The sequence below is a fragment of the Herpailurus yagouaroundi genome, unplaced genomic scaffold (assembly GCF_014898765.1).
Source record: "Herpailurus yagouaroundi ecotype Mexico unplaced genomic scaffold, PumYag 100, whole genome shotgun sequence".
Classification (NCBI taxonomy): domain Eukaryota; kingdom Metazoa; phylum Chordata; class Mammalia; order Carnivora; family Felidae; genus Herpailurus; species Herpailurus yagouaroundi.
In genome coordinates, this window is record NW_024412391.1 from 399,375 (window position 1) to 427,066 (window position 27,692).

The 27,692-nt window shown below is 49.8% G+C and overlaps 2 protein-coding genes across 2 annotated transcripts in view; both read left to right on the plus strand.

Annotated features, from left to right (window-relative positions):
- Positions 1 to 249, plus strand: part of ZNF746 (zinc finger protein 746) — a gene marked incomplete at its 5' end in the record, with an annotated part of 42,114 nt that extends 41,865 nt beyond the window's left edge. The window contains one exon of the mRNA XM_040473053.1: positions 186 to 249. Coding sequence (XP_040328987.1) covers positions 186 to 249 — 64 coding nt within the window. The remainder of the gene's footprint in view (positions 1 to 185) is intronic.
- Positions 250 to 1,878: 1,629 nt separating this feature from the next.
- ZNF777 (zinc finger protein 777) lies at positions 1,879 to 27,686 on the plus strand. Its single transcript, XM_040471665.1, has 6 exons — positions 1,879 to 2,005; positions 3,850 to 4,701; positions 5,943 to 6,069; positions 8,103 to 8,216; positions 22,822 to 23,073; positions 26,512 to 27,686. The coding sequence occupies exons 2-6, from the start codon at positions 3,865 to 3,867 to the stop codon at positions 27,666 to 27,668; spliced, it is 2,487 nt and encodes an 828-aa protein (XP_040327599.1). The 5' UTR covers positions 1,879 to 2,005; positions 3,850 to 3,864; the 3' UTR covers positions 27,669 to 27,686.
- Positions 27,687 to 27,692: the final 6 nt, after the last annotated feature.

The window sequence follows — 27,692 nt, forward strand, 5'->3', positions numbered from 1 at the left end:
GGGGACGCCGGGGCCTGGCCCGCTCGCGGGCCCGGAGGTGGGCGCCCGGGGCGGCGCGCCTCGCTCCCTGCGGAGCCGGCGCTGCGTCCGTCGGGGTTGCCGCCGCACGTTTTCCGCAGAGCTCGCCCCCGCCGAGCCTCCCGCGGCCGGAGCGCGGCGCTGACGCGGCTCTCCCCATTTCGCAGAGCGGAGACACTGAGGCACAGACACCTGGCGGCGACCCGGCCGGCCTGCCCCAAGGTCACGTAGCGAGTCATCCGTGGCCCGCTGCCCGCGTCCCCAGAAATGCCAGCCTCCCGGGCGGCGGGCCTGGACGGGGAGGGGGGCGGCTCTGGCGGCGGCCTGCCCTGGATTAGGGGCCTGGCCCGGCTCGCGGTGGACGCGGCCCGTCGGGGGGGAGGTGACGGCAGGGCGAGAGGCCGGGCAGCGCCCGGCCGAGCGGTTGCGTCGTGGGGAGCAGGTGACCCTCGGGCTCCGGCGCCTGGGGCCTCCAGCCCCTGCCTCCGGAGGGCCCCCTGCCAAATTCTGGGTGTCCAGACGGATGGGGTCGGGGGAGCGAGCTCCTAGGGGTTTGGTGGCTGATGTTCCTCTTTAATGGGCCATTCTCAAAAATCGGTCCTAAAATCTCCCCGCAGACCTGCTCTTTGAGATGCGGTGGCTGTGCCTTGGGAGCAGGATTGCTGCATGAGGGTCAGTGCCTCTGAGCCTCAGTTTACTGGTGTGTACAGGAAGGGGTCGGGATAAACGCTTCCTAAAGAGCCTCCCGGTTCAATAAAACTCATCATCATCTCTTGGAAAAACAAAATACAGTGGAGATTTCAAAATGCCCACCTCTGGGTTGAGGTCTCCAGGGCCCTTGAATGGTATATAATTCTGAGTGAACCACACGGGGTCATACAAGAAACTGGCACGGCTTTCTTTTTCTCTCTTTTCTTTTCTTTTCTTTTCTTTTCTTTTCTTTTCTTTTCTTTATAAATTGATAGGAATGGTTCTGTATTATTCTGCTAAGATAAATGAAGCCTGGAGACCCCCATCCACTTGGGATACAGGAGGCAGGGAGAGTCGGTTAAATCCTGTGATAAAGGTCCAGAATCCTCTCTGCCCCCCCCACCCCCCATGGTTTGAGAATGCAAGCTTGTTCATCTTAGATATTATATTTACAGCTCCATCCCTCTCCTTGGCCATTTCTTTATGCTTAGGGTAAAATCAAGCCACAGGTTTATTGGTACTGACGACATTATAGCAAGGGGCTTTAATTTGGGGGTAGAGGAGGGGGTGTGCTCCTGTGGCCCCCTCATCCCTCAGCAGTCCTCCAAATCTGGAAATAGGAAGAGCCAGGCTAATAATAGAGAGCAAAGAAATGGTAGTTTCCTTGAGCTCTGATGAGACTGGTTGGGAAAGATATCTTAGCCTGCTGGCTCTCTGTACTGTACTGGATGGGGCTTTTTGTCATGGTTTTAGTTAAACCCCTGTATCACTCAGGGATACTAACTTGGCCCCTGGGGATTTTCCCTTCTTCCTAGTAGTTGTAGACAAATACCCTAATCCCCCTCCCAGCACAGGGCCCTGATGGGCTTATTGTGTTGCATTATGCTAGTCACTTGCCCTGTGTCTGAGGCTCCCGTCCCACAGGCCTGGCCTCTGTCTGCCTTCACCGGTGAGGAGCTGAGAGGTGGCTTACTTGTTGATGAGTCTTCAGGTCTAGGGGTCTGCAAAGCCCTTGAAAGCGTTTGCGGACTTTTGTGTGTAGGCCGGTGTGTGTTTTTCGGGGGGGGGGGGTGGAGAATCCCTAACTTTCATTAGGGTTTCAAAGGCGTCCCTGACCCCTGGCTTTCAGCGGCCCTGTCTTTATGGGCAGGGCCTTCCCTAACTAGAACCTACCCCCAGGTCTTTGGGAAGTCTCCATGCCTCTGGATGTTAGAGGTGGAGAGGATTCAGAACACTTACCGACCAGCTGCCCGGAGGCCCAGGTTCTGCGGCCAGCCTGCTGTGTGACCTTGGCCGAGTGAGTTGGCCTCTCCACGCCTCAGCGTCTTCATATGCTAAGTGTGGGGAATGGTTCTCAGAGTCCCTATTTCATAGGGTTTCCTGGGGATTAAATGAGATAACCCTTTAACATGCTTAACACTGTTCATGGCACACAGTAAGTGCTGAGTAATTGTTAGCTGTTATCTGACTAATAGGCTCTCACATCTGGCTAGCTGCAGAGCTCTCGGATCGTACTTACCTCGGAAAACATTCTGCCTGAACAGGCCTTACGTTTTCAGTTCTTGGCTTGAGAGTGTGGTGCTGTCTCAGTTAAGGCTCTCGTGAGTGAATGAATGAGCAAATAAAGGAAAGAGAGCAGGAGGAAACGTAAATAGGTTTAGGATCTGACAGGTGACCGAAGGAGCGTCATTTTTGTTTTTGTTGTGACCCAATCACGTATCCTGTTCATTCATCCAGCAGACATTTATTGAGCACGTACTACATGTCAGACTGGACACCAGGGATATACTCCTTTTCAAACAAAGAGAAGGGGCATTTCAGTTGTATTAAAGATCGCTTGTGTGTGGCACAGTGACAGGCCATTCAGATTCGCTGAAGGAAGATGATGAGGAAATGGACAAACATGTTATAGAAGGAATTCTGTTCAGCTCCAATAAAGCTATTGATTGTCTGGATAAGTAAATACAGAGCTGGTCATTCAGAAGACCTTGGCTTCACCTCCCCGGTGACACAAGAATTCTCTCAATGTGAATGTAGCAAGGTGGGGAACAGGAAGAGAGTTAATAAAGAAAGTCTCAAAAGGAATCGATCTTTCTTTTGGTTCTAGTCCCCACCAGCGTTGAGGCGAGTCACAGAACTGGCTGACTTCGGCTCTGTTTCCAGTCTGTCCAGGCCTTGGCTCCTCAGTTCCCATCTCACAAACCACAGGGAGGAACCCAGACCACCAGGAGTGCACCTGCCTCAGTGGACCATCTGCCCCGGGGACTTTGCCTCCCGTACAAGTGGCTGAATTGCCATATCCCTGGCCTGGCTGAGGGTCTCTCTTCTCTCTTTGCTTATAGCCTGGACTGCCCAGAAGCCCACTCAGCCTCTCCAGGAGGGGCTGGGTCCATGTAACATGTCTCAAAGTCAAACCTATACCATATAAGTCCTTTGAAAAATGCTATTGCTAAGTCAGTAAGCTTTTATCAAAGAGCCTGGGAAACAAGGTAATTGTGTGTCCTCACTACTAGAGTAAGTGAGGGAAAGCATGAAGAGGGCTGGGACTGCCTGATCATTCACATAAGAAGCAGTGGGGCCAGATGGCACGTTCATCTTCCAGGTAAGTCCTCGAACAGCACTGGCCCCACCGCTGTCTCCTCCCACCTTGCTGGGAGTCTTGGGGTAGTAACAGTGCCCGGCACTGATAAAACTCTGCTCTGTCGTTTTGCCAGGTTTTATTTCATTTTATGCTCAGTGCTCAAACTCAGCGAGGTGGTCTTTGTTTCACGTGTGAGGACACTGCTAACAGGTCGAGTAACCAGGCAGCGGTCCGTGTGGACAGGACCGAAAGCCAAGGCCAGCGTCCGTCTCATACGCTGCTGGTCATGGGTGATCCTGTGAGGCATCTGTTGTGAAGAAAGAGACGCCTCCATCGAAGCAGAAGGTGGCATGGCCGCCCTTTCTTGGTTGTTAGTTGTGCTTTTGTAACTGATCTCTGAATCAGCGCGAGGTTCTCAAGAAGAGAGTCGTGTCCGTGGAACAGATCTTGATTGCCAATAAACCAGAAACCCTTTTTTATGTGGGTGCCTAACTTTGGCGTTTATTTTGCCAGCTGGAGACTGTGGCCTTCAATCCTGCCCTTTCTTTCCTTGACCACAGGTCCAGCAGCTGGACATGGAGACCCAACGCTCCTCACCTCTGTCCTTCCCCAGTGTTCTGCAAGAAGAGACCCCACGTCAGGCCCCTGCTGGACCCCCCCGAGAAACTCTGTTCCAATCGCGTGTTCTTCCCCCGAAAGAAATTCCTTCTTCGTCTCCCCCCATTCCCCGACAAGCCTCCCTGCCCCAAACTCCCAAGCTAGAGACCTCTGGCCGAATGCCACACGTTCTCCAGAAGGGACCCTCACTCCTGTATCCTGTCGCTTCTGAGCAAGAGACTCGTCTCCAGGGTCGCCCGGCTTCTCAAGAAGAGACCCAGTATCCACCCCCAGCTGCTGCTGAACAAGAAATATCACTTCTGTCCCACTCCACCCCCCACCAAGAAGCCCTCCTCCACTCGCCTGAAGTTCCTGAGAAAGACCCCCTGACCCTGTCCCCCACAGTTCCCGAGACCGACATGGACCCCCTGCTTCAGAGCCCAGTTTCCCAAAAAGACACCCCCTTCCAGATCTCTTCGGCAGCCCAGAAGGACACACCGCTCCCGACAGCGGAGATCACCCGCTTGGCCGTGTGGGCTGCCGTCCAGGCCGTGGAGAGGAAACTGGAGGCCCAGGCCATGCGGCTCCTGACCCTGGAGGGGCGGACGGGGACGGCCGAGAAGAAGCTGGCGGACTGCGAGAAGACGGCCGTGGAGTTTGCAAACCATCTGGAGAGCAAGTGGGTCGTGCTGGGGACCCTGCTGCAGGAGTACGGGCTGCTGCAGAGGCGGCTGGAGAACATGGAGAACCTGCTGAAAAACCGAAATTTCTGGATCCTGCGGCTGCCACCAGGCAGCAACGGAGAAGTTCCCAAGGTAAGAGCTATCCCAACTGGGGCTTCCCAAGGAGCGATCTGAACTGGGACGTGTTCTAGGAATTTCATATAAAAGAAGGGAAAAGAGATGCTTAAGAAGGAAACAAATACTGGGGGTGTCTGGGTGGCTCAGTTGGTTAAGCGCCAGACTTCAGCTCAAGGCATGACCTCACGGTTTGTGGGTTCGAGCCCCGCATCAGGCTCTGTGCTGACAGCTAGAGCCTGGAGCCTGCTTCAGATTCTGTATCTCCCTCTCTCTCTCTGCCCCTTCTTGGCTCGCTCTCTCTCTCTCTCTCTCTCTCTCAAAAAATAAATAAACATTAAAAAAAATTAAAAAAAAAAAAGGAAACAAATACAATGATACCTAGTTGCCAACATTGCTGCACTAAACCCAAGATGGCCCAAATTCAGATGATTTGTCCCGTTAATAAAACCCTACGTGAATAGAAGAGAATGTCCGACGGCATCCTAGTGACCAGGGACCGTCGGTTTGGAAGGGTGTTCAATTCACAACAGGGGTGAACCCGTGGTTCACTGTTGAGGTGGATGGAGAACTTGGTGAAATGTTCCAGGGCTCTGTCTGGCCCGACGCTTTTATCAGTTGACTTATAAATTATGTTGATGCCAGTAAAAAAATGTGATTTCAAGAGGTATCCTAAAAGGCTAGGGAGTGGTTGGGTTTTAATATTATGTCCCAGAAGATCCTGATAGAACTTGAACGTGGACTGGTTTTCTTTCTGTTCTTTTGTGTGTTATCCCTGTTCACAGCCTTATGTAGGGAAGAGACTTGGACAACATTCTGTAGGCCAGCGCTTCTCAGATGTTCTTGTGTACTTGAATCCCCTGGGGACCTTACTAAACGCAGAATCCAATTTAGTGGGCCTACAGTGGGCCTGAGGGGCTGCATTTCTAGCAGGTTCCCTGGTACCATGGTGCTGGTCTGCAGACCATGCTTTTAGAGCCGCGAGGATTATCCTAGACAGAAAACGGACCAGATAAAATGAGGCCCTTACTCTGTGGGGCCAGGACAGTGGCTAAAGTCAGGCCAGGTTTCTAGAGAGATCCGTGGTGAATACCTACAGCTGTGCCTTTGGGCCTCACCCACTCCAGTCCTAAGAAGAGGTGTTTGAGCCAGGGCGGTGGGTGGGGGGAAGAGTGGAGCCTTTCACCGCCTTGTGATTTGGCAGCTGAGGGCCTGTGACTGCCTTCTGGTCGGTCCAAGCTAAGCTTGTGTGGTTTCAGGTCCCTGTCACCTTCGATGATGTCGCCGTCCATTTCTCAGAGCAGGAGTGGGGGAACCTGTCGGAGTGGCAGAAGGAGCTCTACAAGAACGTGATGAGGGGCAACTATGAGTCTCTGGTTTCTATGGGTAAGGAGAAGGTTCGCTTATGGGGAGCTTCCTCGACACCGGCCTGGGGTTTGGAAACGTTGGGAGTTCTGTGCTCCAGTGCTCCCCATAGTCAAAAACAAGGGACACTGGGGCAAGAAGGGGGAAGACAGACATCAGGGTCTCACCTTTATATGAGTTTCCCCATGGTCTGTGTGTGTGTGTGTGTGTGTGTGTGTGTGTGTGATGAATTTGTCCAGCAAACTATTATTAAACAGAGTGCGAGGTGCTTCACTGAGAAGCACGTTACTTAATCCCCCGACTCTCCCGTGAGGGAGACGGGACAGGTGTTAGTGCTCCCGTTGGACCATCCAGCTGACTGAACATTGTCCCTGATGGAGGGCGTATGTCCCCCGGGTTCTGGTCTCTACTGTGCATAGAGAAGGCTGTGACCCAGGAGTTTAATACTCATGCCAGATCCCTACCAAAAAGTCACAATTTCACTGAGAACTCTAATACCCCAAAGTTTGTGGATTCTTGCTGTTTTCATTTTAATAAGAGTATTTAAGGAGGCAAACCTGGGAAAATATACTTTAGTTTTATAGGTCTCCTTTTCTCTGTGATGGGAAACTCTTTGGACACACACAAAAAGTTAGAAAAACATTATATATGCTGTTGCATAGAAACTTTGATTCTTGTCAGAACCGTTAATTTTCTGCACACATACCTCCCCGATAGGACTTTTTTCTTTTTCATTTTTTTCTTTTCTTTTGAAAGTATATACATAATTGTGAAAATTCAGCAATCTAGATTTATATAGTAAGGAGCAATCCCTGCCCTCCCCCCAGTACTCCTCCCCAGAGGAAACCACCACAGACCCTTTGGCGGGTAGTAATACACACACGCGCGCGCGCACACACACGCACGCACACACGAGGCAGGTACTCGTGCATATGCAGTCTGTGGTGTGCACGAATGGGATTGTTCACCTATTTTACCGACCAGTAGGCCGTAGACAGCTTTCCATGTCAGCTCAGAAAGACGGGGCAGCATTCCAGGTGAACCTCTGGGCATTTGACCTTTCTGCTGTCGGTGAGCGGCAGGCCGATTGCGTCTTCTCGCTGCCACCAAACGTAATCGACATCTCTGTGTATTTATGTGTGCTTCCGTGAGTATTTCCATGGGACACATTCCAAGGAGGAGGTTCGCCGAGTAAGGAGAGTGCAGGTTTACAATACCACGGCCACTGCCTCCAGAAGGCTGTGTGTGTTTACACCACAGAGTGTGACAATGTCGTCTCACCATGCCCTGGCCCGAACTGATGTCCTTCCATTTTAAATACTTGTCTTTTCTGTCGGGTGGAAAATAACACTTCATTATTTAAGTATGTCTGTCTTCGATGACTGGTGAACTGGTGTATCTTTTCCTGCGTGTGCTGGCCACTTGCATTTCCTCTGTGAATTACGTACTTAAATTTCCTTTTTTATTTTTCACTTATTGTAGAGGCTCTTTATATATAACGATGGACGTTAACTATTTAGTATAGAAGCCTCACCTATGACAAATATGTGCACATGTATTTCCTCCAGGTTTATCTCATAAGTCTGTTTCCAAAGAGCTTTAAACTTTTTTTTAATGTGAGGCACACTATTACTATCGAGTTTGATGGCTTCTAGGTTTCATCAGGATTAGTTTTTCACTCTAGGAGATTTCAAATCTCTTGGGTCTTTGTCATGAGAACCTGAGCAGGCATTGGCGGCAACGGGAGCCACAGATGACAGAGGGCCAGTTTCCACCGGTGGAAGGCGGTGCCTGCTGCGGCTCCCTCGTGGGAGGCCCTGGTTAACGCACATGCGTGCAGGCCCACACACACATATACACGCACACGCGTGCAGGCCCACACGCACATATGCACGCACACGCGTGCAGGCCCACACACACCAGGGCCCCTAAGGAGAAGGGCTGGGAACTTTCTCTTCCGACACGGCCACTGGTAGGGTGGCTGCTCCTAGGGTCCCGGTCACCCAGGTGACACCTCACCACACAGGATGCCTTCTTTCCTTCCTTCTGCCCAGACTATGCAATTTCCAAACCAGACCTCATGTCGCAGATGGAGCGTGGGGAGAGGCCGACCATGCAGGAACAAGAGGACTCCGAGGAAGGCGAGACGCCCGCGGATCCCAGTGCTGGTGAGTGGCTACTGGGTGGCCCGGAGCTCTGCCTTCTAGATCTTTCAGCACTCAGGGGGCCCAGCATGGAGCGTTGCAATCCACGGTAGACCCCGGAGGGATGTGTCAGCAAGTTGTGTGTGGGAAGGAGGCCTACAGGTACTGGGGCCTGCTGGAGGCCTCCTCAATCCCCAGTGGCCCAAGTGGCCAACAAATAAAAATGCCACTGGGTTCATCGTCTTAGGGAGTGTTTGCCCTTGTCTCACTCTTGCAGGAAACAAAACCAGAACCGAAAGAAAAGTGGTCACTTGGCGGGATGCTAGTGATCATGCATTCTGGAGCCCCCCAGAGAAGGGCCACACCCTGGGTCCTACAGCCGGTCAGTGGAAGGATAGGGACAGGCAGACTTGACCGGGAATGTTGTGCAACATGCAGGACAATGTCTAGGTGGGACAGTTTGAGGGGCACCCGGGTGGCTCGGTCGGTTGACTGTCCAGCTTTGGCTCAGGTTACGATCTCGCGGTTTGTGAGTTCGAGCCCCGCGTCGGGCTCCGTGCTGACAGCTCAGAGCCTGGAGCCTGCTTCGGATTCGGTGTCTCCCTGTCTCTCTTCTGCTCTCTCTCTCTCTCTCTCAAAAGTAAATAAAGATTAAAAAAAATTTCTTAGATGGGACGGTTTGATGGAGGCAGCAGAAAGGTGCCAAGCAGGACTGGCCATATTCTCAAGTACAAACTCCAGTGTCAGGTGCCTGCCCTAGAATCCCAGCTTCTCTGCTCACTCGTGGTTTGATGTTAGTTACTCAGCCTTTTTGGAAACTTGTTTTCGCCATCTACAAAATAGGACTGGGAATAATACCTAGGGCCTGATGGGGTGACTGGCGTGCACCAGTGGCCCAGTAAACCCCAGCTGTTCTCATTCTGCGTGGGGTCTTGTCCCTCCCCCGCCGCCCTATCCGTGGCCCACATGCTTGCCCTGCGGGTGCTTTCGTGGTGCACAGTCTGTTTTTGGAGTTCCTGCTCTGGAATCGCCTTTGGGCTCGTTATCATCTACCTTGAAGGTCTGCAGCGAAGCTGATGCTTGTCCTTCGCAGCCAGACATCATTGGTGATCATATGTTTTGAAAAAGGATGACAGTCTCGCGGGAGGACTCATTGGAGCCTACAGCCGGGTCTTGTTATGAAGTAATGTCGCCGATTCCGGGACCTGTCAGCCGGCTTCCGGCAGGAGGCCCAGAGACACCGAGCAACGTCAACCCCGTGGACTGAAAGCAGCGGCAACCGACAGAAGAGACAGAAGCCTGTGGAAAATGGATGCTGGCATCCTTCAGAGAAAGCCAGTGGCCTTACTTCCTAGAGACTCACACTGAGAGTAGAGGCTCCTCTGAATTCATTCCGGCAGACAAAAAAGACGATTTAAAAGTAGGCGAGAACGGGGGCTTGGGGACAAAGTATAGTATCTGGCAGAGGGTCCTTTGGTTTGGAAGAAAATAAGCGTATCCAAAAGGCTCGCGTGGCCACAGCCAAAAACGAAGGTCAGGTGAGAAGAAGAAACATATCTGAAGCAGAAGAAATGAGAAAGAAGGCCTCGGAGGCTGAGAATGAGAAGACGGGAGAGTGGTTTATGGTAAATACCCTAAGGTCCTGTCTGACGTCCCAGGAGGATTTTGTGGTCCACGCACTGCTTCTGTAGCATCTTCTTAGAAGCGCTGGGATGACAACATCGATCCCCGAACCCCGTCGATGTGTTCACACCCTCATCACAGATGGGCCTCCCACAGGGTAGGGCCAGAATTGAAAGCAAATCACCTCAACCCACTCTGCCTCAGGCCGGGTTTGTTCTGACACACGCACATCTGTGGCCCGAGCTTCCGTGGGAAGCGGCCGCCTCACAGAGGCTGCCTTGTGTGGCTGGAATGTGCCATTTGTTCCACTGACCATCTCTGGCGTCTCAGAGCCTGGACTGGAGGGAGGACAGGGGAGGACGTGGGAACCAGCGTCACACAGAGCTGGCTGTGAACTCGCACCCCGGTGCGAGACCAGAGGCCCTGGCCTCTGGACAGTGGGATTGTTCTGTGAATCTGCGGTTATCTGAGCCCCAGACGTGCTAGTGGTAACCTGCCTGTTCTTGTGTCTTCTCCCTGAGAAGGGTGGCTGCAAAACCAGCTCTGGTGTGATACCGGTGAGGAAAAGCCTAGCACGTTGAGAACTTTCACAGTTCCAAATGCATTGAACGTGACAGTTTTATGAACTGGCTAAGTAAAATTTATTCAGTAAACTGTTATTTATGGTTTGGATCCCTGAGGGCAAGGAGATCCAAAAATGATTCAGATATCGACTCTGCTCTCCAAATACTCAGAGCCCGGGCTCCCATTCGTGGCCCTATGAGGGGGCAATAGAGGACCGGCGAAGCCAGGTGCCGTTTTCACCTAACAGATGAGCAGAGAGTAAAACAGACCAGAAGGCACGGCTGAGATCCAAGGTCTCAGACTTTTTAAAAAGCAATTTGATATTTTTTTAGTCTGTAAATACGTTTTAAATATTTCAAGTGTTCATATACTTGACCTAATCATTTCCTTCCCTTTCTGAGAGTCTGTAACATGGAAGAGAATCCAAACGATGGATTAAGATGTACAAATATTTTGTTGCATGACAATAGTCTCTTAGCCACTAAAATCATAAGTGAAGTTTGTATACCATATGTTTCATTTGTATGTTTATTACTTAGTTCATCAATTTGCATATGTCGAGAGGCTTATAGCAATAACCAGCCCCCCTCTACCCCCCGCATATAAAATTACAGTAAGGAACAGTGGGAGAGCTGTGGAGGCAAGCATCCAAGCCCAATCGACTCTACTGAGATAGGAGAGCAGAAGAGGCCTCTTTGGCAAGTGGAATGTCTAGTGGGAACTTAAAGAGCAAGTAGGAGTTCCACTTGCCCCAGGGAGAACTTACTGGAAGGAAGGAAGTCTGGAAGCTAGGAGACCAGGCGGAGACTTTTTGTAGTCCAAGCAGGCGACCGTGGCGTAGCCCAGGAGAGAAGCGGGTATTTCCGAGATCTGTTTTGGCAGTAGAGACTTCGAGACAACCTGCAGTTGGCGGGTGTTGACCGAGGGAGATTGTCCCCCCGCCCCCCCCCCCGCCTGTGACTGCCGTAGGACACTAGATGGAGGACAATAGGAGGTGCAGACCTAGACATATGACAAGAACGTGTCAGGTTTGAGATCTCTGCAGGGGTTCCAGGAGAGAGTGTTGGTGTTGAGAAAGCAGCTGAATAAAGAGTTAAAAACAGAAATGTGAGCTAGAGACAGACATCTGGGCATTGGTAGCATAGGCCCAGTCTGGAGAGGGAGAGGAGAAAGAGCAGAGGCCATGCCCTTGGGAGCCCTGAATTTTAGAGTAAATTTGGCGATTTGGAATATCTCAGTCTGGGTGGGGCCTAGGCGTTAATATTCTTTAAAACGCTTCCAAGATGATTCTCATGCACAGCCAGGATTTGAAAAAGGAAGCATGAACCAGAGGAACCGAAGGAAACGGAAGGAGTGGTCAGAAAGGTAGCAAAAAATTAGGATAGTTGGGGCCCAGCAGGCGGCCGGCTCAGTCAGTAGAGGATGCGAAATTCGGATAGCGCATTGTTGGGTATTTCAAGAGGAGGGCGCTTCCAGAAGCAGGGAGCGTGGTCAACCATGTTGGATCCTGCTGTGCAGCTCAGTGAGGCAGAAACTGCCGTGTCCACCAGTGACCTCGGCAGGAGGAGCGTTGGCGGTGTGATGGAGTGGATGGAGGGGAGAATGGGAGGGGAGGGAGGCAGCGCCCACCATCAGTGAGTGGGGAGTGGAAATAAGGGGGCAGTGGCTAGGGCAGCGGACCCTGTCTCCTTAAGATGGGGATCGCTAACGCCGATGAGGGATACTGATGGCAGTGATCCAGTTGATAGGGGAAGTTAATGATGCAGAAGTGGAAAATGTAAATGTAACATGAAGTCCATGATGTAAACAAAGGATAGGAAAAAAAATTCAATGAAGAAATGCGATTTCATTATGTTTCCACTTGACTTTTTTTCCTATTTTTTGTATGCTTTGTAGAATGTTCTGAAGTAAGTATATATTACTTCTTATTCAGTAAAAATAATTTTTGACAAAAACAATGCATGAAGAAAGACTTCGAGTTAAAGATGGCAGGTTGAACATGTGTTTACTCCTACCTCCCAGAATCCTTCTAAAGCAAGAGCGAAGGGACTTTTAAAAGGAATGGACAAGGAGACAACAGCAACCAAATCTTGGAAGTCTGAAAGCAGATGGCTGGGTGATTACTGATTTAGAAAGCTAAATCCAAAATTGGTATTGGGGAAAGCAGAAAAGAAACTCGATTTGCACTCCACCCCCCATCCCTACTCAAGACTTGGGAATCAGCAGTACCAGAGACTCTAGGTATCTTTGGAAATGGGGGCAAAAGTGGTGTTAAAAACAGAAGATTGGTCAAACATCTTTTTTTTTTTTTTTAATATTTATTTTTGAGAGAGAGAACACGAATGAGGAAGGGGCAGAGATGGGGGTGGACAGAGAATCCGAAGCAGGCTCCCACTGATATCCTGATTTCGGGTCCAAACTCACAAATCATGAGATCATGACCTGAATTGAAGTCGGATGCTCAGCCAACTGAGCTACCCAGGCGCCCCAAAGTCAGAGATCTTTTAAAGAGGCATTTAAACACTACCATATCCCCTCCGCTGCCCCCTTCAATCCCTACAACTGGCATCTGCCTCTGCCAACCCTGGTGGACAACCAAGGCTTACTCCCTGGAGAAGACGAACACGAGGATGTCTGAACGTGGACGCCAGGCACAATGGAGGGTGGGCACCATGCTGAAAACAAGGGAATCAGTGAAACTTGACCTACAGATGTTGAGATCTCCAGCCTTCCTCCCTAACCGGACTCCAAAATGATGCTGACATCCAGGACGAGACCTCAGGGCAGTGTATTCGAAGAGTCTTGTCCGGAGACTTTTGGGACCAGCCCAAGGTATTTCCCAGTGAAATGACTCCGTGAAGTCATCCTGTTGGGAAACCCATCACTAGCAAGCCCTACCTAAATACACCAAACTTTAAATCTCTTTTGAGTATTCTACTTATAAATAGAAAACCAAGAACCACAGACATCTGGGGAAAGCCTCTAATATACAGAGGCCAAAGGAAAAGAAAGCAGAAAAAATAGATTCCAAAGCAACCTGGACCATGCAGAGAAATTTAAAAAACTATGTTTTGGGGCACCTGGGTGGCTCAGTCAGTTGAGCGTCCGGCTTTGGCTCAGGTCATGATCTCGCGGTTTATGAGTTCAAGCCCCGCGTCGGGCTCTGTGCCGACAGCCCAGAGCCTGGAGCCTGCTTCAGATTCTGTGTCTCCCTCTCTCTGCTCCTCCCCTGCTCACACTCTGTCTCTCTCTCAAAAATAAATAAACATTTTTTTAAAACTGGAAAATATTTTCCAATGATTCTAGGGACTTATATCAGCCAGACCCTTCTAATTAATGTGAGAAATGAAATCGAGACGTTTTCAAGGTCTCCTGTGCGCACCCTCTCTCAAAGTGGGGGAGGCGCTTTGCTGAAATGAGGACGTAAGCCGAGCAAGAGGTGTTAGGAGCTCCAACATGAGCGAGGCGAGGCAAATCCCTGGGGTGCTGCCGAAGGGGGATCCCAAGAAGACAGCTGTGCACCTGGAGGCAACCAGTCCAGACTGGAGCACATCAGAAGGTTCTAGAAAATTTTTCTTCAAGTAGATGAAAGTAAGAAATGCCCATTATATCTGAATGTTTTGAAGAGACCGTTACAGAGGAGGTTGGGGAGTTTAGAGCCCACTTCATGAAAACAGTAAGCTAAGCCAAGGGAAAAAAATGATCAATTCCAGGGAAAGCAAAAACGTTCGCAGACAGACAAGTAACTGTGGTATATACTACACATTCGATTTTACGTAACATTTATGTCGTCTAGTCATGTGAACACCTGAAATTAATCCAGCCAGAGTTGCAACCTAAATTGGAAGGATGAGGGATTTGGAAAAGATTTGCCTGGATGCGGAGGGATGGTCTTCATGTTCAGCTCTTGGAAGTCAATAGGTGATGTTTAAATTGAAAACTCAAGGAGTATCAATAGATGTCTGTTCCTTAGAGTTAGGAAGGGGAATGACAAAGGAATCAGCTGGAGTTGCCTCTGGGGAGGAGGAAATACTGGTTGGGAGTGAGGGAGAGCTCTTTAAAAACACATTTTGAAAAACTAACCCTTAGCCTGGGTACATATATACATTTTTTTTTAAGATTTTTTTTTTAACCTTTTATTTATCTTAGAGCGCGCACGAGCAAAGGAGAGGCAGAGAGAGAGGGAGACACAGAATCCGAAGCAGCTCCAGGTTCCAAGCTGTCAGCACAGAGCCGGACATGGGGCTCAAACCCACGAAGTGTGAGATCATGAACTGAGCCAAAGTCAGACGCTCAACTGACTGAGCCACCGAGGCGCCCCTAAGATTTTAAAAATTAATATGCCAAAAACTTTTAAAGTCTAACAGAAAGTGCAGCTATAAGAAGGTCGGAAAGCTAGTGTTGACCATCATTGCTTTGCTTTGAGCTGATAGGGAAGGTTAACGCGGCAACACTCGTTTTTACTTTCCAGTAAAACTCTGAAGTTTCATCAGCGCAATTCAAAAAACAAATGCAGAGAAAGCAAAAGTCCCACGCAGTTCTCTCTCGCAAGACAACAGTTTATTCCTTCTAATTTATGTGCACATAACACACACACAACTTTAATTATATAAGACATAAATACCTTCTCATTGTAAAAAAAAAATATATATATATATATATATATAGCAGTACGTACATTGGGAACTCGCTTTTTTCAATTGCGTCTCTTTGACTTCTTTGCATGTAAGAACATACAAATCTTTTTTTAGTAGCAGACTATAGTATTCTATGTATTGATCTCATAACTTATTTAGATGAACTCCCACTGATGTACATTTAGAGTGTTTACAAGTTTCAGTGCTTCACTAAAGATCCTTTGTAAGTAAATCTTATGCACTTGTCAGAAAGTTGTTTAGAAGTAGACTTTGTGGATAGAAGGGTAGACCCATTAAAAAATTTGATACATACTGGGGCGCCTGGGTGGCTCAGTCGGTTGAGCATCTGACTTCAGCACAGGTCATGATCTCAGAGTCTGTGAGTTCGAGCCCCGCATCGGGCTCTGTGCTGACAGCTCGGAGCTCTGTCTCTCTCTGTCTCAAAAATAAATAAAAACATTTAAAAAAATAAATTTAAAAAAATTGATACATACTTTAAAAATGTCCCTTAAAGGGGCGCCTGGGTGGCGCAGTCGGTTAAGCGTCCAACTTCAGCCAGGTCACGATCTCGCGGTCTGTGGGTTCGAGCCCCGCGTCAGGCTCTGGGCTGATGGCTCAGAGCCTGGAGCCTGTTTCCAATTCTGTGTCTCCCTCTCTCTCTGACCCTCCCCCATTCATGCTCTGTCTCTCTCTGTCCCAAAAATAAATGTTGAAAAAAAAATAATGTCCCTTAAAACTGGGGTGCCTGTGTGGCCCCGTCAGTTGAGCGTCCAACTTCAGCTCAGGTCATGATCTCACAGTTTGAGGGTTCAAGCCCCGCATCAGGCTATGTGCTGACAGCTCGGAGCCTGGAGCCTGCTTCGGATTCTGTGTCTCCCTCTCTCTCTGCCCCTTCCCCACTCGCACTCTGTCTCTTGCGCACGCGCTCTCAAAAATAAACATTAAAAAAAAAAAAAAAGTCCCTCAAAACAATTGTGCCAATTTATACACCTTCGGTTTTATACACAACCATGTGACTACCTGTTTTCCCCACACTGAAGCCGATATTAGGTGTTATTTATCTTTTTATTATTTGCCCAAAGTGATGGGTAGAAAAGACAATACTCTGGTGCTTTCATTTGACTTCTGTAAGAGCAATGTTGAGCCTATTTTCCTACCTTTATTGATCACCAGGATGTCTTGTCTTATGAATTATCTTCTCCTTATTGTCCTTTGGGATTATTCATCTTTTTGTTGATTTGTGAAAGCTTTTTGAATGTTAAGGGTATTAGGTCTTATTATGTATATAAATATATGGTTTACCTTTGAATATAGTATTTGTGTGGGGGTGGGTATGGCTGTTTTAAATTGTTGTGTGTTCAAATTTATCAGTTTTTTTTTTTAACGTTTATATTTATTTTTGAGACAGAGAGAGACAGAGCATGAACGGGGGAGGGTCACAGAGAGAGGGAGACACAGAATCTGAAACAGGCTCCAGGCTCTGAGCTGTCGGCACAGAGCCTGACGCGGGGCTCGAACCCACGGACCGTGAGATCATGACCTGAGCCGAAGTCGGACACGTAACCGACCGAGCCACCCAGGCGCCCCCAAATTTATCAGTTTTAAGTTTCTGCGTATTCAGATTTACCCATTATTTTCTTTATGGTGACTGGGTTTCACATTATGTGTAGAAATACTTACTCAGCCCCTTTTATTTAGTAAACATGATCACAGGTCTTGGGCCTATGAGCTTTCAAAAGCCTCTAAAACTATTTGAAATCTGAAATAAACTATATTTTTTTGCTCCAGAAAACAAAAAATCGCAGAATATACACAATGACACATTTTAACTAAGTGTCTGCAAATATAACATTATTTCAGCTTCACTAACTATTAAATGTGGTGCTCACAGACCCACCATACATTTGGAAACCATTTGTAGGATGGTATTTTTTTTCCCATCTTGCAGAGGTTCTTAGGAAGAATTGTACTTACAGAGATCACAAACCAAGCACAAATTAAAGAAGTCCCTCATCACCAAACAATGTCCAGGCAAAACTAGAGAAATCTTTCCAAAACAAGTTACAGCTGAAAATGAGAGTGGGTATGTGTTGGGCACATTTCACGTTTGGTGTGGCTGGCCAGACGGCCTCCAGAAGGAGTATGTGAAGTTCCAGAGGGCGTGGGGTAGAGCCTCTTCCACACCTCACAGTTGTATAAAGAAAGAAAAAAGGAAAGGGAAGAGGCTGTGCTTTCTTCTTCTAATACTAGTGTGATTTCATCGTGTCTAAAGTCTTGTTTCATCAGTGATTTATTTTGATGTCGAGATGCTTGTCTTGTTGGGAAGCCAGTTGTCTCCACTCCATTCATTCATTCATTCGTTCCCACTCCATTTATTTAAAACTTTTCCTTACTGTTCTGCCATTGGTCATAAACTATAGTCCTACAGGGATGTGTCTTTATTTTTTTTTTTAATGGGAGAACAAATTACTGCCTATAATGTATATTTATTTTTGAGAGAGACAGAGTGCGAGTGAGGGACTGGCAGAGAGAGAGGGAGACGCAGAATCTGAAGCAGGCTCCAGACTCTGAGCTGTCAGCACAGAGCCTGATGCGGCACTTGAACTCACGAACTGCGAGATCATGACCTGAGCTGAAGTCGGATGCTTAACCTACTGAGCCACCCAGGCACCCCACAAATTACTTCTTATAAATGCAATTTGGTTGTCAATACTGTTTCAAAAGTTGTTTGGGGTGGGGAAGTCTTTTTGATGGGAGACAGCTGGCTTCCCTACTGTCTAACAAATGGAAGGGAAGCATGAAAATGTATAAACATGGCACATTTTGAGGGAAAAAGAAACGCCATAGAGAGGAGTACAGTTACATTCAGCTGAGAGCATGGTAGGAGGTTTGGCAGAGTGAGGTCTCAAATCCCACAAACCGCCCCCCCCTGTCCCCATCTTAGGGGGGAGCATTTCTCTGAGGTATAAAAAGCCCCGTGGGTCACAGAGACAATCCAGAACGCAGGGATACATGGCCGCAAGTGCATTGCGTTGGGACCCATATGGCAAATTCTTTCGCAAGTTAGATCATTTGCAATACTTTGCTTTCAACAAAATTGAAAGAGAACCTAATTAAGTTGTCAGCTAATAGGTCATTAGAAACAGTTTTTGATGGTATGTTAACCCTGTGTGCTTTCATAGCATTATAATTCAGACAAATTCAAAGAATCAAGTGATGATTCCGTAACAAAGCTCCCGCCAGCCCATCCATGTATCTTTGTAAATGAGCTTTCCCAATGCTTGTATTTATGCAAATGAAAATTAGGAATATATTTGATTCTGAACTGTGTCTCAATCAAGCAATAAGAATATTCATTATCAGGGGGCGCCTGGGTGGCTCAGTTGGTTAAGTGACCGACTTCGGCTCAGGTCATGATCTCGCAGTTTGTGGGTTCGAGCCCCTCATCGGGCTCTGTGCTGACATCTCGGAGCCTGGAGCCTACTTCGGATTCTGTCTCCCCCTCTCTCTACCCCCTCCCCTGCTCACACTCTGTGTCTCTCTGTCTCTCAATAATAAATAAATGTTAAAAAAAAATTATAAAAAAAAATTCATTCTCAGATAAGCAAACTAATTGGTAAAAAAAAAAAAAAAATTCCTCCCATCCTTCTAAGAAACGTTTCTAATACATTTTTTGTTTTCTATCTTGAATAACCACTGTGTATCATTCTATAGTAATAATAACTAAGGATAACTTAAGCCAGGAAGACAACAAGTAGAGAGCCCTGTGGTTAGTAGAAATGAAAGCAAGATTGATCTTTTTTTTTTTTTTTTAATTTTTTTTCAACGTTTTTATTTATTTTTGGGACAGAGAGAGACAGAGCATGAACGGGGGAGGGGCAGAGAGAGAGGGAGACACAGAATCAGAAACAGGCTCCAGGCTCTGAGCCATCAGCCCAGAGCCTGATGCGGGGCTCGAACTCACGGACCGCGAGATCGTGACCTGGATGAAGTCGGACGCTTAACCGACTGCGCCACCCAGGCGCCCCATAATCTTTCAATTTACATACACATTTTTGCGGCAGAATGGTAGACGAGGAGACCTGTGAAAGTCTTCTAAGCATAAAAATATATTCTATTAGGATAAAATTCTGTGGGCAAAGTGGGAATGGAAATAGAAGTTCAGGGTGCAAAGGGATGATACAAAAATTGCAACTATCAAAGAAGAACTTGTTTGTGTATTTTTTAAGTGAATAATAGCGGGTTTAAAATTGTTGCGGTCCTTAGATGCCACTGGTGACATTAAAAAGTGACAGAAAAGTTTATTTTAAAACATCAATATTTACAGTATTCCAGAAATGACATCTTTTGCAGTTACTGAAGCATTTGATATGTTTATTCAAAAAAAAGTGCAAAGGGGTACCTAGTTTTTAAAGACTACTTTAAGGGGGCGCCTGGGTGGCTCAGTCGTCTAGGTGTGTGACTTCTGCTCAGGTCATGATCTCGCAGTTTGTGAGTTCGAGCCCCGTGTCGGGCTCTGTGCTGACAGCTCGGAGCCTGGAACCCGCTTTGGATTCTGGGTCTCCCTCTCTCTCTGCCCCTCCCCCGCCCGCACTCTGTGTGTGTGTGTGTGTGTGTGTGTCTCTCTCTCTCTCAAAAATAAATAAGCATTAAAAAAAAAATTTTTTTTTTAAAGACTACTTTAGGGAGGAGGCAAGCAAAATGTTTTCAGGTGTTTGTGAAGTCAGGGAAGATCTTCTCCTGGTGCCGGAGTCACGGTCGTGCCTGTGACCCTAGCACAGAGACCAGGATTGCAGAGAGAAGCAGGCCCTGCCGGTGGAGCGCGGTGGCCGGTGGCCCCGTGAACACTGGAAACTGGCAGGGTTAAGGGAAAGAGCAGAGGGGCCACTGTCCCCCCACCCCCCCGCCCAGTGGGAGAGGAAAGGGGTGGAAGCAGGATGACTGAGCTAGAGCAGGAGCAAGGCACCGATATGAGCGTGTGTGACTCCATCTTCTTTGTGAGACAGAGAATAGGATGAAAGTGTTCTGGAGACTTGGTTGTTGGGGAGGTAGGCACGTCCGTGTTTAAGGCTGCGGACAGGGCGTCGGGGACCATCAGAGCTGCCTTATGTTGCCGCTACTCCCCATGGCTGGCAGGAGACAGGTTGGCTGCGTGGAAGAGGATTAAAGGGTTGCCGGGCATCGGGAAGAACGCAGCTTTGGGTCCCGTGGCGTCAGCTGCTAGTAAGTGCACTTGGTGGCTCCGCTTTCCCCGGCTTTGAGCTTGGGGATCACCAGTGCCCGCGGTCAACAGCCAGGAGGCTTTACAGGGGCAGGGACTGTTGGCTTTGTTTACGAGTTTCCTGGTTTCTTTTCTCTTCCCACAACACTTATCACCCTCTAGCTTACCATATAATTTATTAATTATGTTTATTGCCTGAGGTGATATGTGGGAGGGGAGAAGCTCTGCTATGCTCACTGATGTATCCCAAGCCATTCGAACACCCCATCGCCCATAGTTGGTGCTCAGTAAATATGCACTGAATGAATGAATGAATGAATGAATATGTTTAGGCATTATACATTTAAATTTTTTTTTTAATGTTTATTTACTTTTGAGACAGAGACAGAGAGAGACAGAGCATGAATGGGGGAGGGTCAGAGAGAGAGAGGGAGACACAGAATCTGAAACAGGCTCCAGGCTCTGAGCTGTCAGCACAGAGCCCGACGCGGGGCTCGAACTCACAAAGTGAGATCATGACCTGAGCCAAAGTCGGACGCTTAACCGACTGAGCCACCCAGGCGCCCCGGCATTATACATTTATAAGTTCCTTAATTAACAAAATGATTTTCAACCGTGAGGGAGTTGATGCCGGCACAGCTCTCTCCATATGGAAGAAAGTAAGACTGAATCCCTACCTCACACTCTACACAAAATAAATTTCAGATGGAGCAAAGACCTAAATGTAAACAATAAAACCATAAAAACCTTGAAATAAAATCCAGGAGACCAAATGAACCATCCAGGGGCGGAGGAGACCCTCTTAACTAAGAAAACCCAGAAGCCATGAAAGAAAGAGGGACATGGGTGACCACGTGAAAACGTGAAGAAAGCGGTCTGATAAGAGGTGGCACAGAGTCAACAGACAAACGTTAGATTTGGGAGTGTCTGAAATGCTGCTAAGGGAAGACGGGTTATCTTTAGCACAGGAACCAAAGGACCCTTACCGATTGACAAAAACAGAACACGGTTCATGCAGAATCAACTAGAAAAGGCCAATAAGTAAAAGAAATACTCAGATCACCCGAGTCAGGAGAGTATCAGTAAATTGTCAATTTACCCCCATCTGAGTGAGGAAAATTTTAGGTGTCTGTCACTGGCAGGGGTGTGGGGAAGAGGATGTTCTCATGCAGGTAGAAATACGAATTGTCACAGCCTGGCTCAAAAGGAGCCTGACGACTTCTACCAGATTAAAAATAACGACACCTTTGACTCCGAGGCCCCCGCTCCTGGGGCTCTCACGGAAATAAATCCCTAGTTGATAGGTGGCCATGTAAATCAACATGTGACTGTAGCACAGTTGATCACGCAAAAAGACCAGAAACAAAAAAGTGAATGTTCCTGCGGGAAGGGAGTGGTTGCACACACACGCAGCACTTAGGAGGAGTGCATTAGCTGTGCAGAAATTGCCGCGCAGGAATTTCTACAGGATACCTGAGAGGGAAGAGGAGGTATATGGCAATTTTCTTTTTTTTTTTTTTTAAACCAATAATGGCCAGAAAATAAAAACAGATACGCATCAACTTGTTGCAATAAATAACCACAGAAGCATAGAGAAAAATACTAGGTTAACTCCAGGAGTTGCCGGGGAGGCCATAAGCTGCGACGGGAATTGAGGGAAAGGGAAGGGCAAATCAAAAGAGAAAAATCTGTGCACTAAAAGAGTATGTGCGAGATCCCACTTAGGCAACATGATGCCCGTGTGTGTGTGTGTGTGTGTGTGTGTGTTGACATTTGAAATCACCTGCAGGCCTACCGGCAAGTTAAAAAAAAAGGGCAATGTGTGTAATCAGATGCTGTTTAACTAAAAACAAACCCAAGAGCTCCGAGTGTACATGTGCTCGTGCTTGTTAACTGTGGGCCGGGGTGGTGGGGGGACTCGGGGGGCTCTGGTCTGTCCGTGCCGGACCCCTGGGGCATGGGCTGGAAGGGTGTGCAGGGTGAGGAGATGGTTGGCCTTTTCGTTATTCAACTTGACTGTAAGGGAGAGAAACTGTCGACTCTGGCTGGCCTGACCCGGGAAAGGGAATTAAGATCTCTTTTTAAACCCTGGCAATACTATTTTAAAATTTTTTTTTTAACGTGTATTTATTTTTGAGACAGAGAGAGACAGAGCATGAACGGGGGAGGGGCAGAGAGAGAGGGAGACACAGAATCCAAAACAGGCTCCAGGCTCCGAGCCATCAGCCCAGAGCCCGATGTGGGGCTCGAACTCACGGACCGTGAGATTGTGACCTGAGCCGAAGTCGGACGCCCAACCGACTGAGCCACCCAGGCGCCCTGAAACCCTGGCAATACTATTTTAAAAACTGTAGGGGTTGTGGAACACAAACTCTGTATCTATTTAACTTTACTCCAGTTCATACAAGATGTCCAGAAAATTCTGTCTACTCACTCAACATTGTATTTCCTCACGGTCTCTAAAATCAGAATTCTTGAAATGTAAAATCTAGGCTGCAGAAACCTTGGCCGTGCAATGACCATGTTCTGGGGTCTTTTGTTTCCCTCCCCCACCCCCGTCCCCCACCCCTCCCCGCCCTCCCAGCACACGACGGGATCGTGATTAAGATCGAGGTGCAGACCAACGACGAGGGCTCAGAAAGTTTGGAGACGCCGGAGCCCCTGATGGGACAGGTGGAGGAGCATGGCTTTCAGGACTCCGAGCTGGGCGACCCATGTGCGGAGCAGCCAGACTTGGACATGCAAGAACAGGACAATACGCTGGAAGAGTCCACCGAAGGCTCCAGCGAGTTCAGCGAGCTCAAACAGATGCTGGTGCAGCAGAGAAACTGCACAGGTCAGTTGGAGGGGGTCCAGGCGTGGGGAGCTGCTGCCATCAGGCCCGCGGGCAGGCCCCTGCCTCGTGGGAAAGTTGGAGTTTCTCTCCGAAAGGTCATGTGGCAGTGATCTGTGGATAGGTGTGACGTCCCCCGGCGTGGTCTCAGGTGCAGGTGTCCTGCCTCAGGATTTGTAAGAATCGGTCTCTGGCCTGGGCAGAAGGTATTAACAGCCAAAGACTAGGTTGGATGAGGACCCAAAGGGACCTCAGAGATCATCTCTCTCCAGCTCCCCTCCTTCTACAGGCAGAGAAGGTCAGAGCAATTGCCCAAGGTCACGACATTGGGGCCAAGCTAGAATTTCCATCTCCCGGTGTGTCCTTGATGGTTCTTAGGTCACTCTGGAAGCCTCAGTGACCCGGAGATCTCAACCCCCACAACGCATGCTTTTTAAAATGCCGGACTGTACGGTCCCTTCCCGGTAGAATCGAGCCATCACTTGTGTTTGATCATGAAACCTCTGGGTCACCCTTCTGCACACTTGGGAGTTCTTGCTCCTCAGGAGTTCAAGAACAGTGAGGAAGTGTCGCCCTCGGCAGCCTGAGCTCAGGACATCTTTTGTGGCTGATTGATGCTGAACAGTCCGGGCAGTCCTGAGGAAATCCCCATCTTGTCATCATGGTGTATTTCTACAATGCACCATTAGGCTTAGTTAGCTACTGTTTTGTTCAGGAGTTCTCAGCTGTATCCATAAAGCAAATCAGCCTGAACCTTTCTTCAGCCACCCTCGTCTAGTTTGGGAAGTAAAATGATCTTCTACTTACCAACTGAACTGGGAAGCTTCTGCTCTTTTTTCCCACATTCTGCATCTAATGTGGGAGGTAGGAATTAAGTGAGTTCTACCGAATTTTTAAGGAATACACTTAGGTTCTGGTTTTTGTTTAGATGTTTTGTTTATGTGCAAAAGAGTCATTAGCTATCCTATCAGTTTATATGCTGTTTGTACTGAGAAATGTGTCCACATCCATTTTTCATTTAATAGGTTTTTTAAAGTATTATGCTGATGCTTTAAAAAAAATTTGTTCACTTTGTAGATGATTCCTTTGCAGTTTGCCTTTTTTGCACGTCATAAAATAGCACGGACATCTTTCTTAGGCAAAAGATGTGGATCTAACTCCTTGCTTTTAAAGAACTGCATGATATTCCAGAAATCCTTCTAATATGCCATATGCTGTCTCTGGAAAACAGCGAAAGACACGGGGCAAACTCTGAGGATGTGCCACAGCAAAGCCTCACAATAGAAAGGCCAGAGTCCCCTCTGGGCACTCCCGTTAATTCTACTGGGAACCTTAGGAAATTACTGAATGGCACTTGGTGGGATTTGGAGTCCTGGGTTTTAGGGCTGTTTCATTCTCATTTCACTGAAAAAACAAAAACAAAAACTTTGATGCTCAAGGAGAGTTTTTTTTTTTCTCTTTAACGTTTATTCATTGTTGAGAGAGAGACAGAGCACAAGCAGGGGAGGGGCAGAGAGAGAGGGAGACACAGAATCCGAAGCAGGCTCCAGGCTCTAGGCTCTGAGCTGTCAGCACAGAGCCCGGGGTGGGGCTCGAACCCACAAACCGTGAGATCATGACCTGAGCCAAAGTCGGACGCTTAACTGACTGAGCCACCCAGGCGCCCCTCAAGGAGAGTTTAAATGTCCCAAGGCGCCCATAGTTCCCCTGGGTCTTTCAGAAACAACCCTCATTTTCAGGATAAGCACAGGGACAGCTAATTACCGACCTCTGAAGCTGCCTCCTCCTTCCTGATCTTTTAAGCATCCTGTTCTGAGGATGTTCTGGGCCCCTTGCTACTGAGAATCTGTTGTCCAGCCTGAGCGGGGATTGGCACACTTATGTCCTGCCATGTCCTGGGTTCAGAGGAGTAGAACGGGCCGTGGCCCGGCGGTCACTAACGAATTTGTGGCCAAGACCTTGGCCAGCTCGCGCACGCTGCCAGCTTGTTTCCCCGTCAGCTGAGGAGACCGACTAGGTGGTCCCTAAGTTGCAAGCTCTGAAAAGGTCTGACTGCACTTACTTTATTTGGAACTGTCACTTGGTATCTCTGGGGTGGATGCCCCACGTCTGTGTTGCTCGACTTACCCTCTAAGAGATAGTGAATAAAAAGACACCAGTTGTCAGGCGAGAACTTGAAAAAGTTCTCGTTTGTTTGCTTTTAAGAATTCTGCAAATGCCAACTATTGCCGCGTCCGCCTTACAGGTGGGCCTAGAAAGGTGAGTGCCTTTCTCATGTCACACAGTGTGTGACACCAATTATCAGTGTTTAGGGGGTTGCCAAGTAAGTACTAGGCATCTGAGAAAATGCAAACAGGAGTCAGAGGCCACTCCTTTCCTCTAGGACTTAGGTGCTCGGGGAACACTATAGAACACCACGCAGAACAGCTAACAAGTTGGGCCCTAAAGGGCCAGCCCAGAGGGTGGAGGGCGGGGTGGAGGAGCACATCGTCCAGTCCGGGAGTTCGCAGAACACCCCCCACAGCAGAGCGTGGGGGAGAGGCAGAGGAGACCCCCCGACCCCAGCTTCAGGGTCGGTAGAGCCACCGCAGGTGAGTCCCCACCTGTGTGTGCGCCGCGCGGTGCCACGTGAGAAGCCTGAGGTCCCCAAGTCCTGGGGAGGCGCACCAGCTTGTGCTGTGCGCTCAGGGGCGCTTGAGGGCTGCAGCTTGGGCAGGTCAAGGAAGGTTTTAGGGCAAAGACAGGATTGGAGGTGGGTGTTGTGTGACCCGGGTGATTTGGAGGCATGGAGAGGAGGGAGCAGTTGCTGGAGGAAGGCAAGTAAAGGCACTTGAGGGAAGCCCAGAGGTTAGCTCAGGAAAGAAGGAGACCTGGGAGACCTGGGAGCCAGAAAACAGTGACAGCCTGATGAGTCAAGGCCCTTTCCATACAGATGGTAGAAACCCACCTCCCCAAGCAGCCTAAGTGAAAACCGGAAGGCATGGTTATTGGCCCACGATAGGAATCCATAGGTCCACCAGCATGCCAGCTTCAGGCACCCGGGACCGTAGTGGTTCCCCTGGGGGCTCCGCATGCTGGGTTCCTTCGTTCCTGCTGAGTACTGCCCGCTAGCAGTTTGGGGAGATGGGCGCCGGCCGCCCCTTTCCTGCTCCCTCTGCATAGAATTCCCAGAGAGGGCTCCCACGGGCCACTGGGGGCCTGGGCTCCTTCCTGACCCAACCCCGAGGCCCACCTGGGTCAGACACCCAACCCCGTGGAGGTGGGGGCCGCGGGGCGGCAGGGAGTGGAAAGCAGCGTTTTCCCAAAAGAAGGCACCGGGGCCGGTGAGACACAGGCAGTGTGTGTGGGCGAGGGTGAAGCCACCTCACCCGCCGGAGCCCAGGGCGGAGGCCCCGGGCGACAGCTGACCTCTCTCCGTCTCTCTCCCTGTCCCTGGAGCAGAGGGGATCGTGATCAAAACCGAGGAGCAGGAGGAGGAGGAGGAAGAGGAGGAGGAGGACGAGCTGCCTCAGCACCTGCAGGCCCTCGGGCAGCTGTCGGGGCGCTACGAGGCCGGCATGTACCAGACCCCGCTGCCCGGGGAGCTGTCCCCCGAGGGCGAGGAGAGCCCCCCGCCGCTGCAGCTGGGCAAGCCGGCCGTGAAGAGGCTGGCGCCGCCGACGCACGGGGAGCGGCACTCGGGCGACAACCGCGGCTCCTCGAGCCAGCAGCAGCGGAACCGGCGCGGCGAGCGGCCCTTCACCTGCATGGAGTGCGGCAAGAGCTTCCGGCTGAAGATCAACCTCATCATCCACCAGCGCAACCACATCAAGGAGGGGCCGTACGAGTGCGCCGAGTGCGAGATCAGCTTCCGCCACAAGCAGCAGCTCACGCTGCACCAGCGCATCCACCGCGTCCGCGGCGGCTACGCGTCCCCCGAGCGCGGGCCCGGCTTCGCCCCCAAGCACACGCTCAAGCCGCGCCCCAAGTCGCCCAGCTCGGGCAGCGGCGGCGGCGGCCCCAAGCCCTACAAGTGCCCCGAGTGCGACAGCAGCTTCAGCCACAAGTCGAGCCTGACCAAGCACCAGATCACGCACACGGGCGAGCGGCCCTACACGTGCCCCGAGTGCAAGAAGAGCTTCCGCCTGCACATCAGCCTGGTGATCCACCAGCGCGTGCACGCGGGCAAGCACGAGGTCTCCTTCATCTGCAGCCTGTGCGGCAAGAGCTTCAGCCGCCCGTCGCACCTGCTGCGCCACCAGCGGACTCACACGGGCGAACGGCCCTTCAAGTGCCCCGAGTGCGAGAAGAGCTTCAGCGAGAAGTCCAAGCTCACCAACCACTGCCGCGTGCACTCGCGCGAGCGCCCGCACGCCTGCCCCGAGTGCGGCAAGAGCTTCATCCGCAAGCACCACCTGCTCGAGCACCGGCGCATCCACACGGGCGAGCGGCCCTACCACTGCGCCGAGTGCGGCAAGCGCTTCACGCAGAAGCACCACCTGCTGGAGCACCAGCGCGCGCACACGGGCGAGCGGCCCTACCCCTGCACGCACTGCGCCAAGTGCTTCCGCTACAAGCAGTCGCTCAAGTACCACCTGCGGACCCACACGGGCGAGTGAGCGCGCCCGCCGCCGCGCCGCCCG

What these genes read in the sequence shown, in the direction of transcription:
- ZNF777 (XM_040471665.1), top strand. Translation starts at nt 3,865, where the DNA reads ATGGAGACCCAACGCTCCTCACCTCTGTCCTTCCCCAGTGTTCTGCAA. An exon ending in GCAACGGAGAAGTTCCCAAG is followed by an intron (nt 4,702 to 5,942) that starts GTAAGAGCTATC and finishes GTGTGGTTTCAG; the next exon opens with GTCCCTGTCACCTTCGATGA. An exon ending in TGAGTCTCTGGTTTCTATGG is followed by an intron (nt 6,070 to 8,102) that starts GTAAGGAGAAGG and finishes CCTTCTGCCCAG; the next exon opens with ACTATGCAATTTCCAAACCA.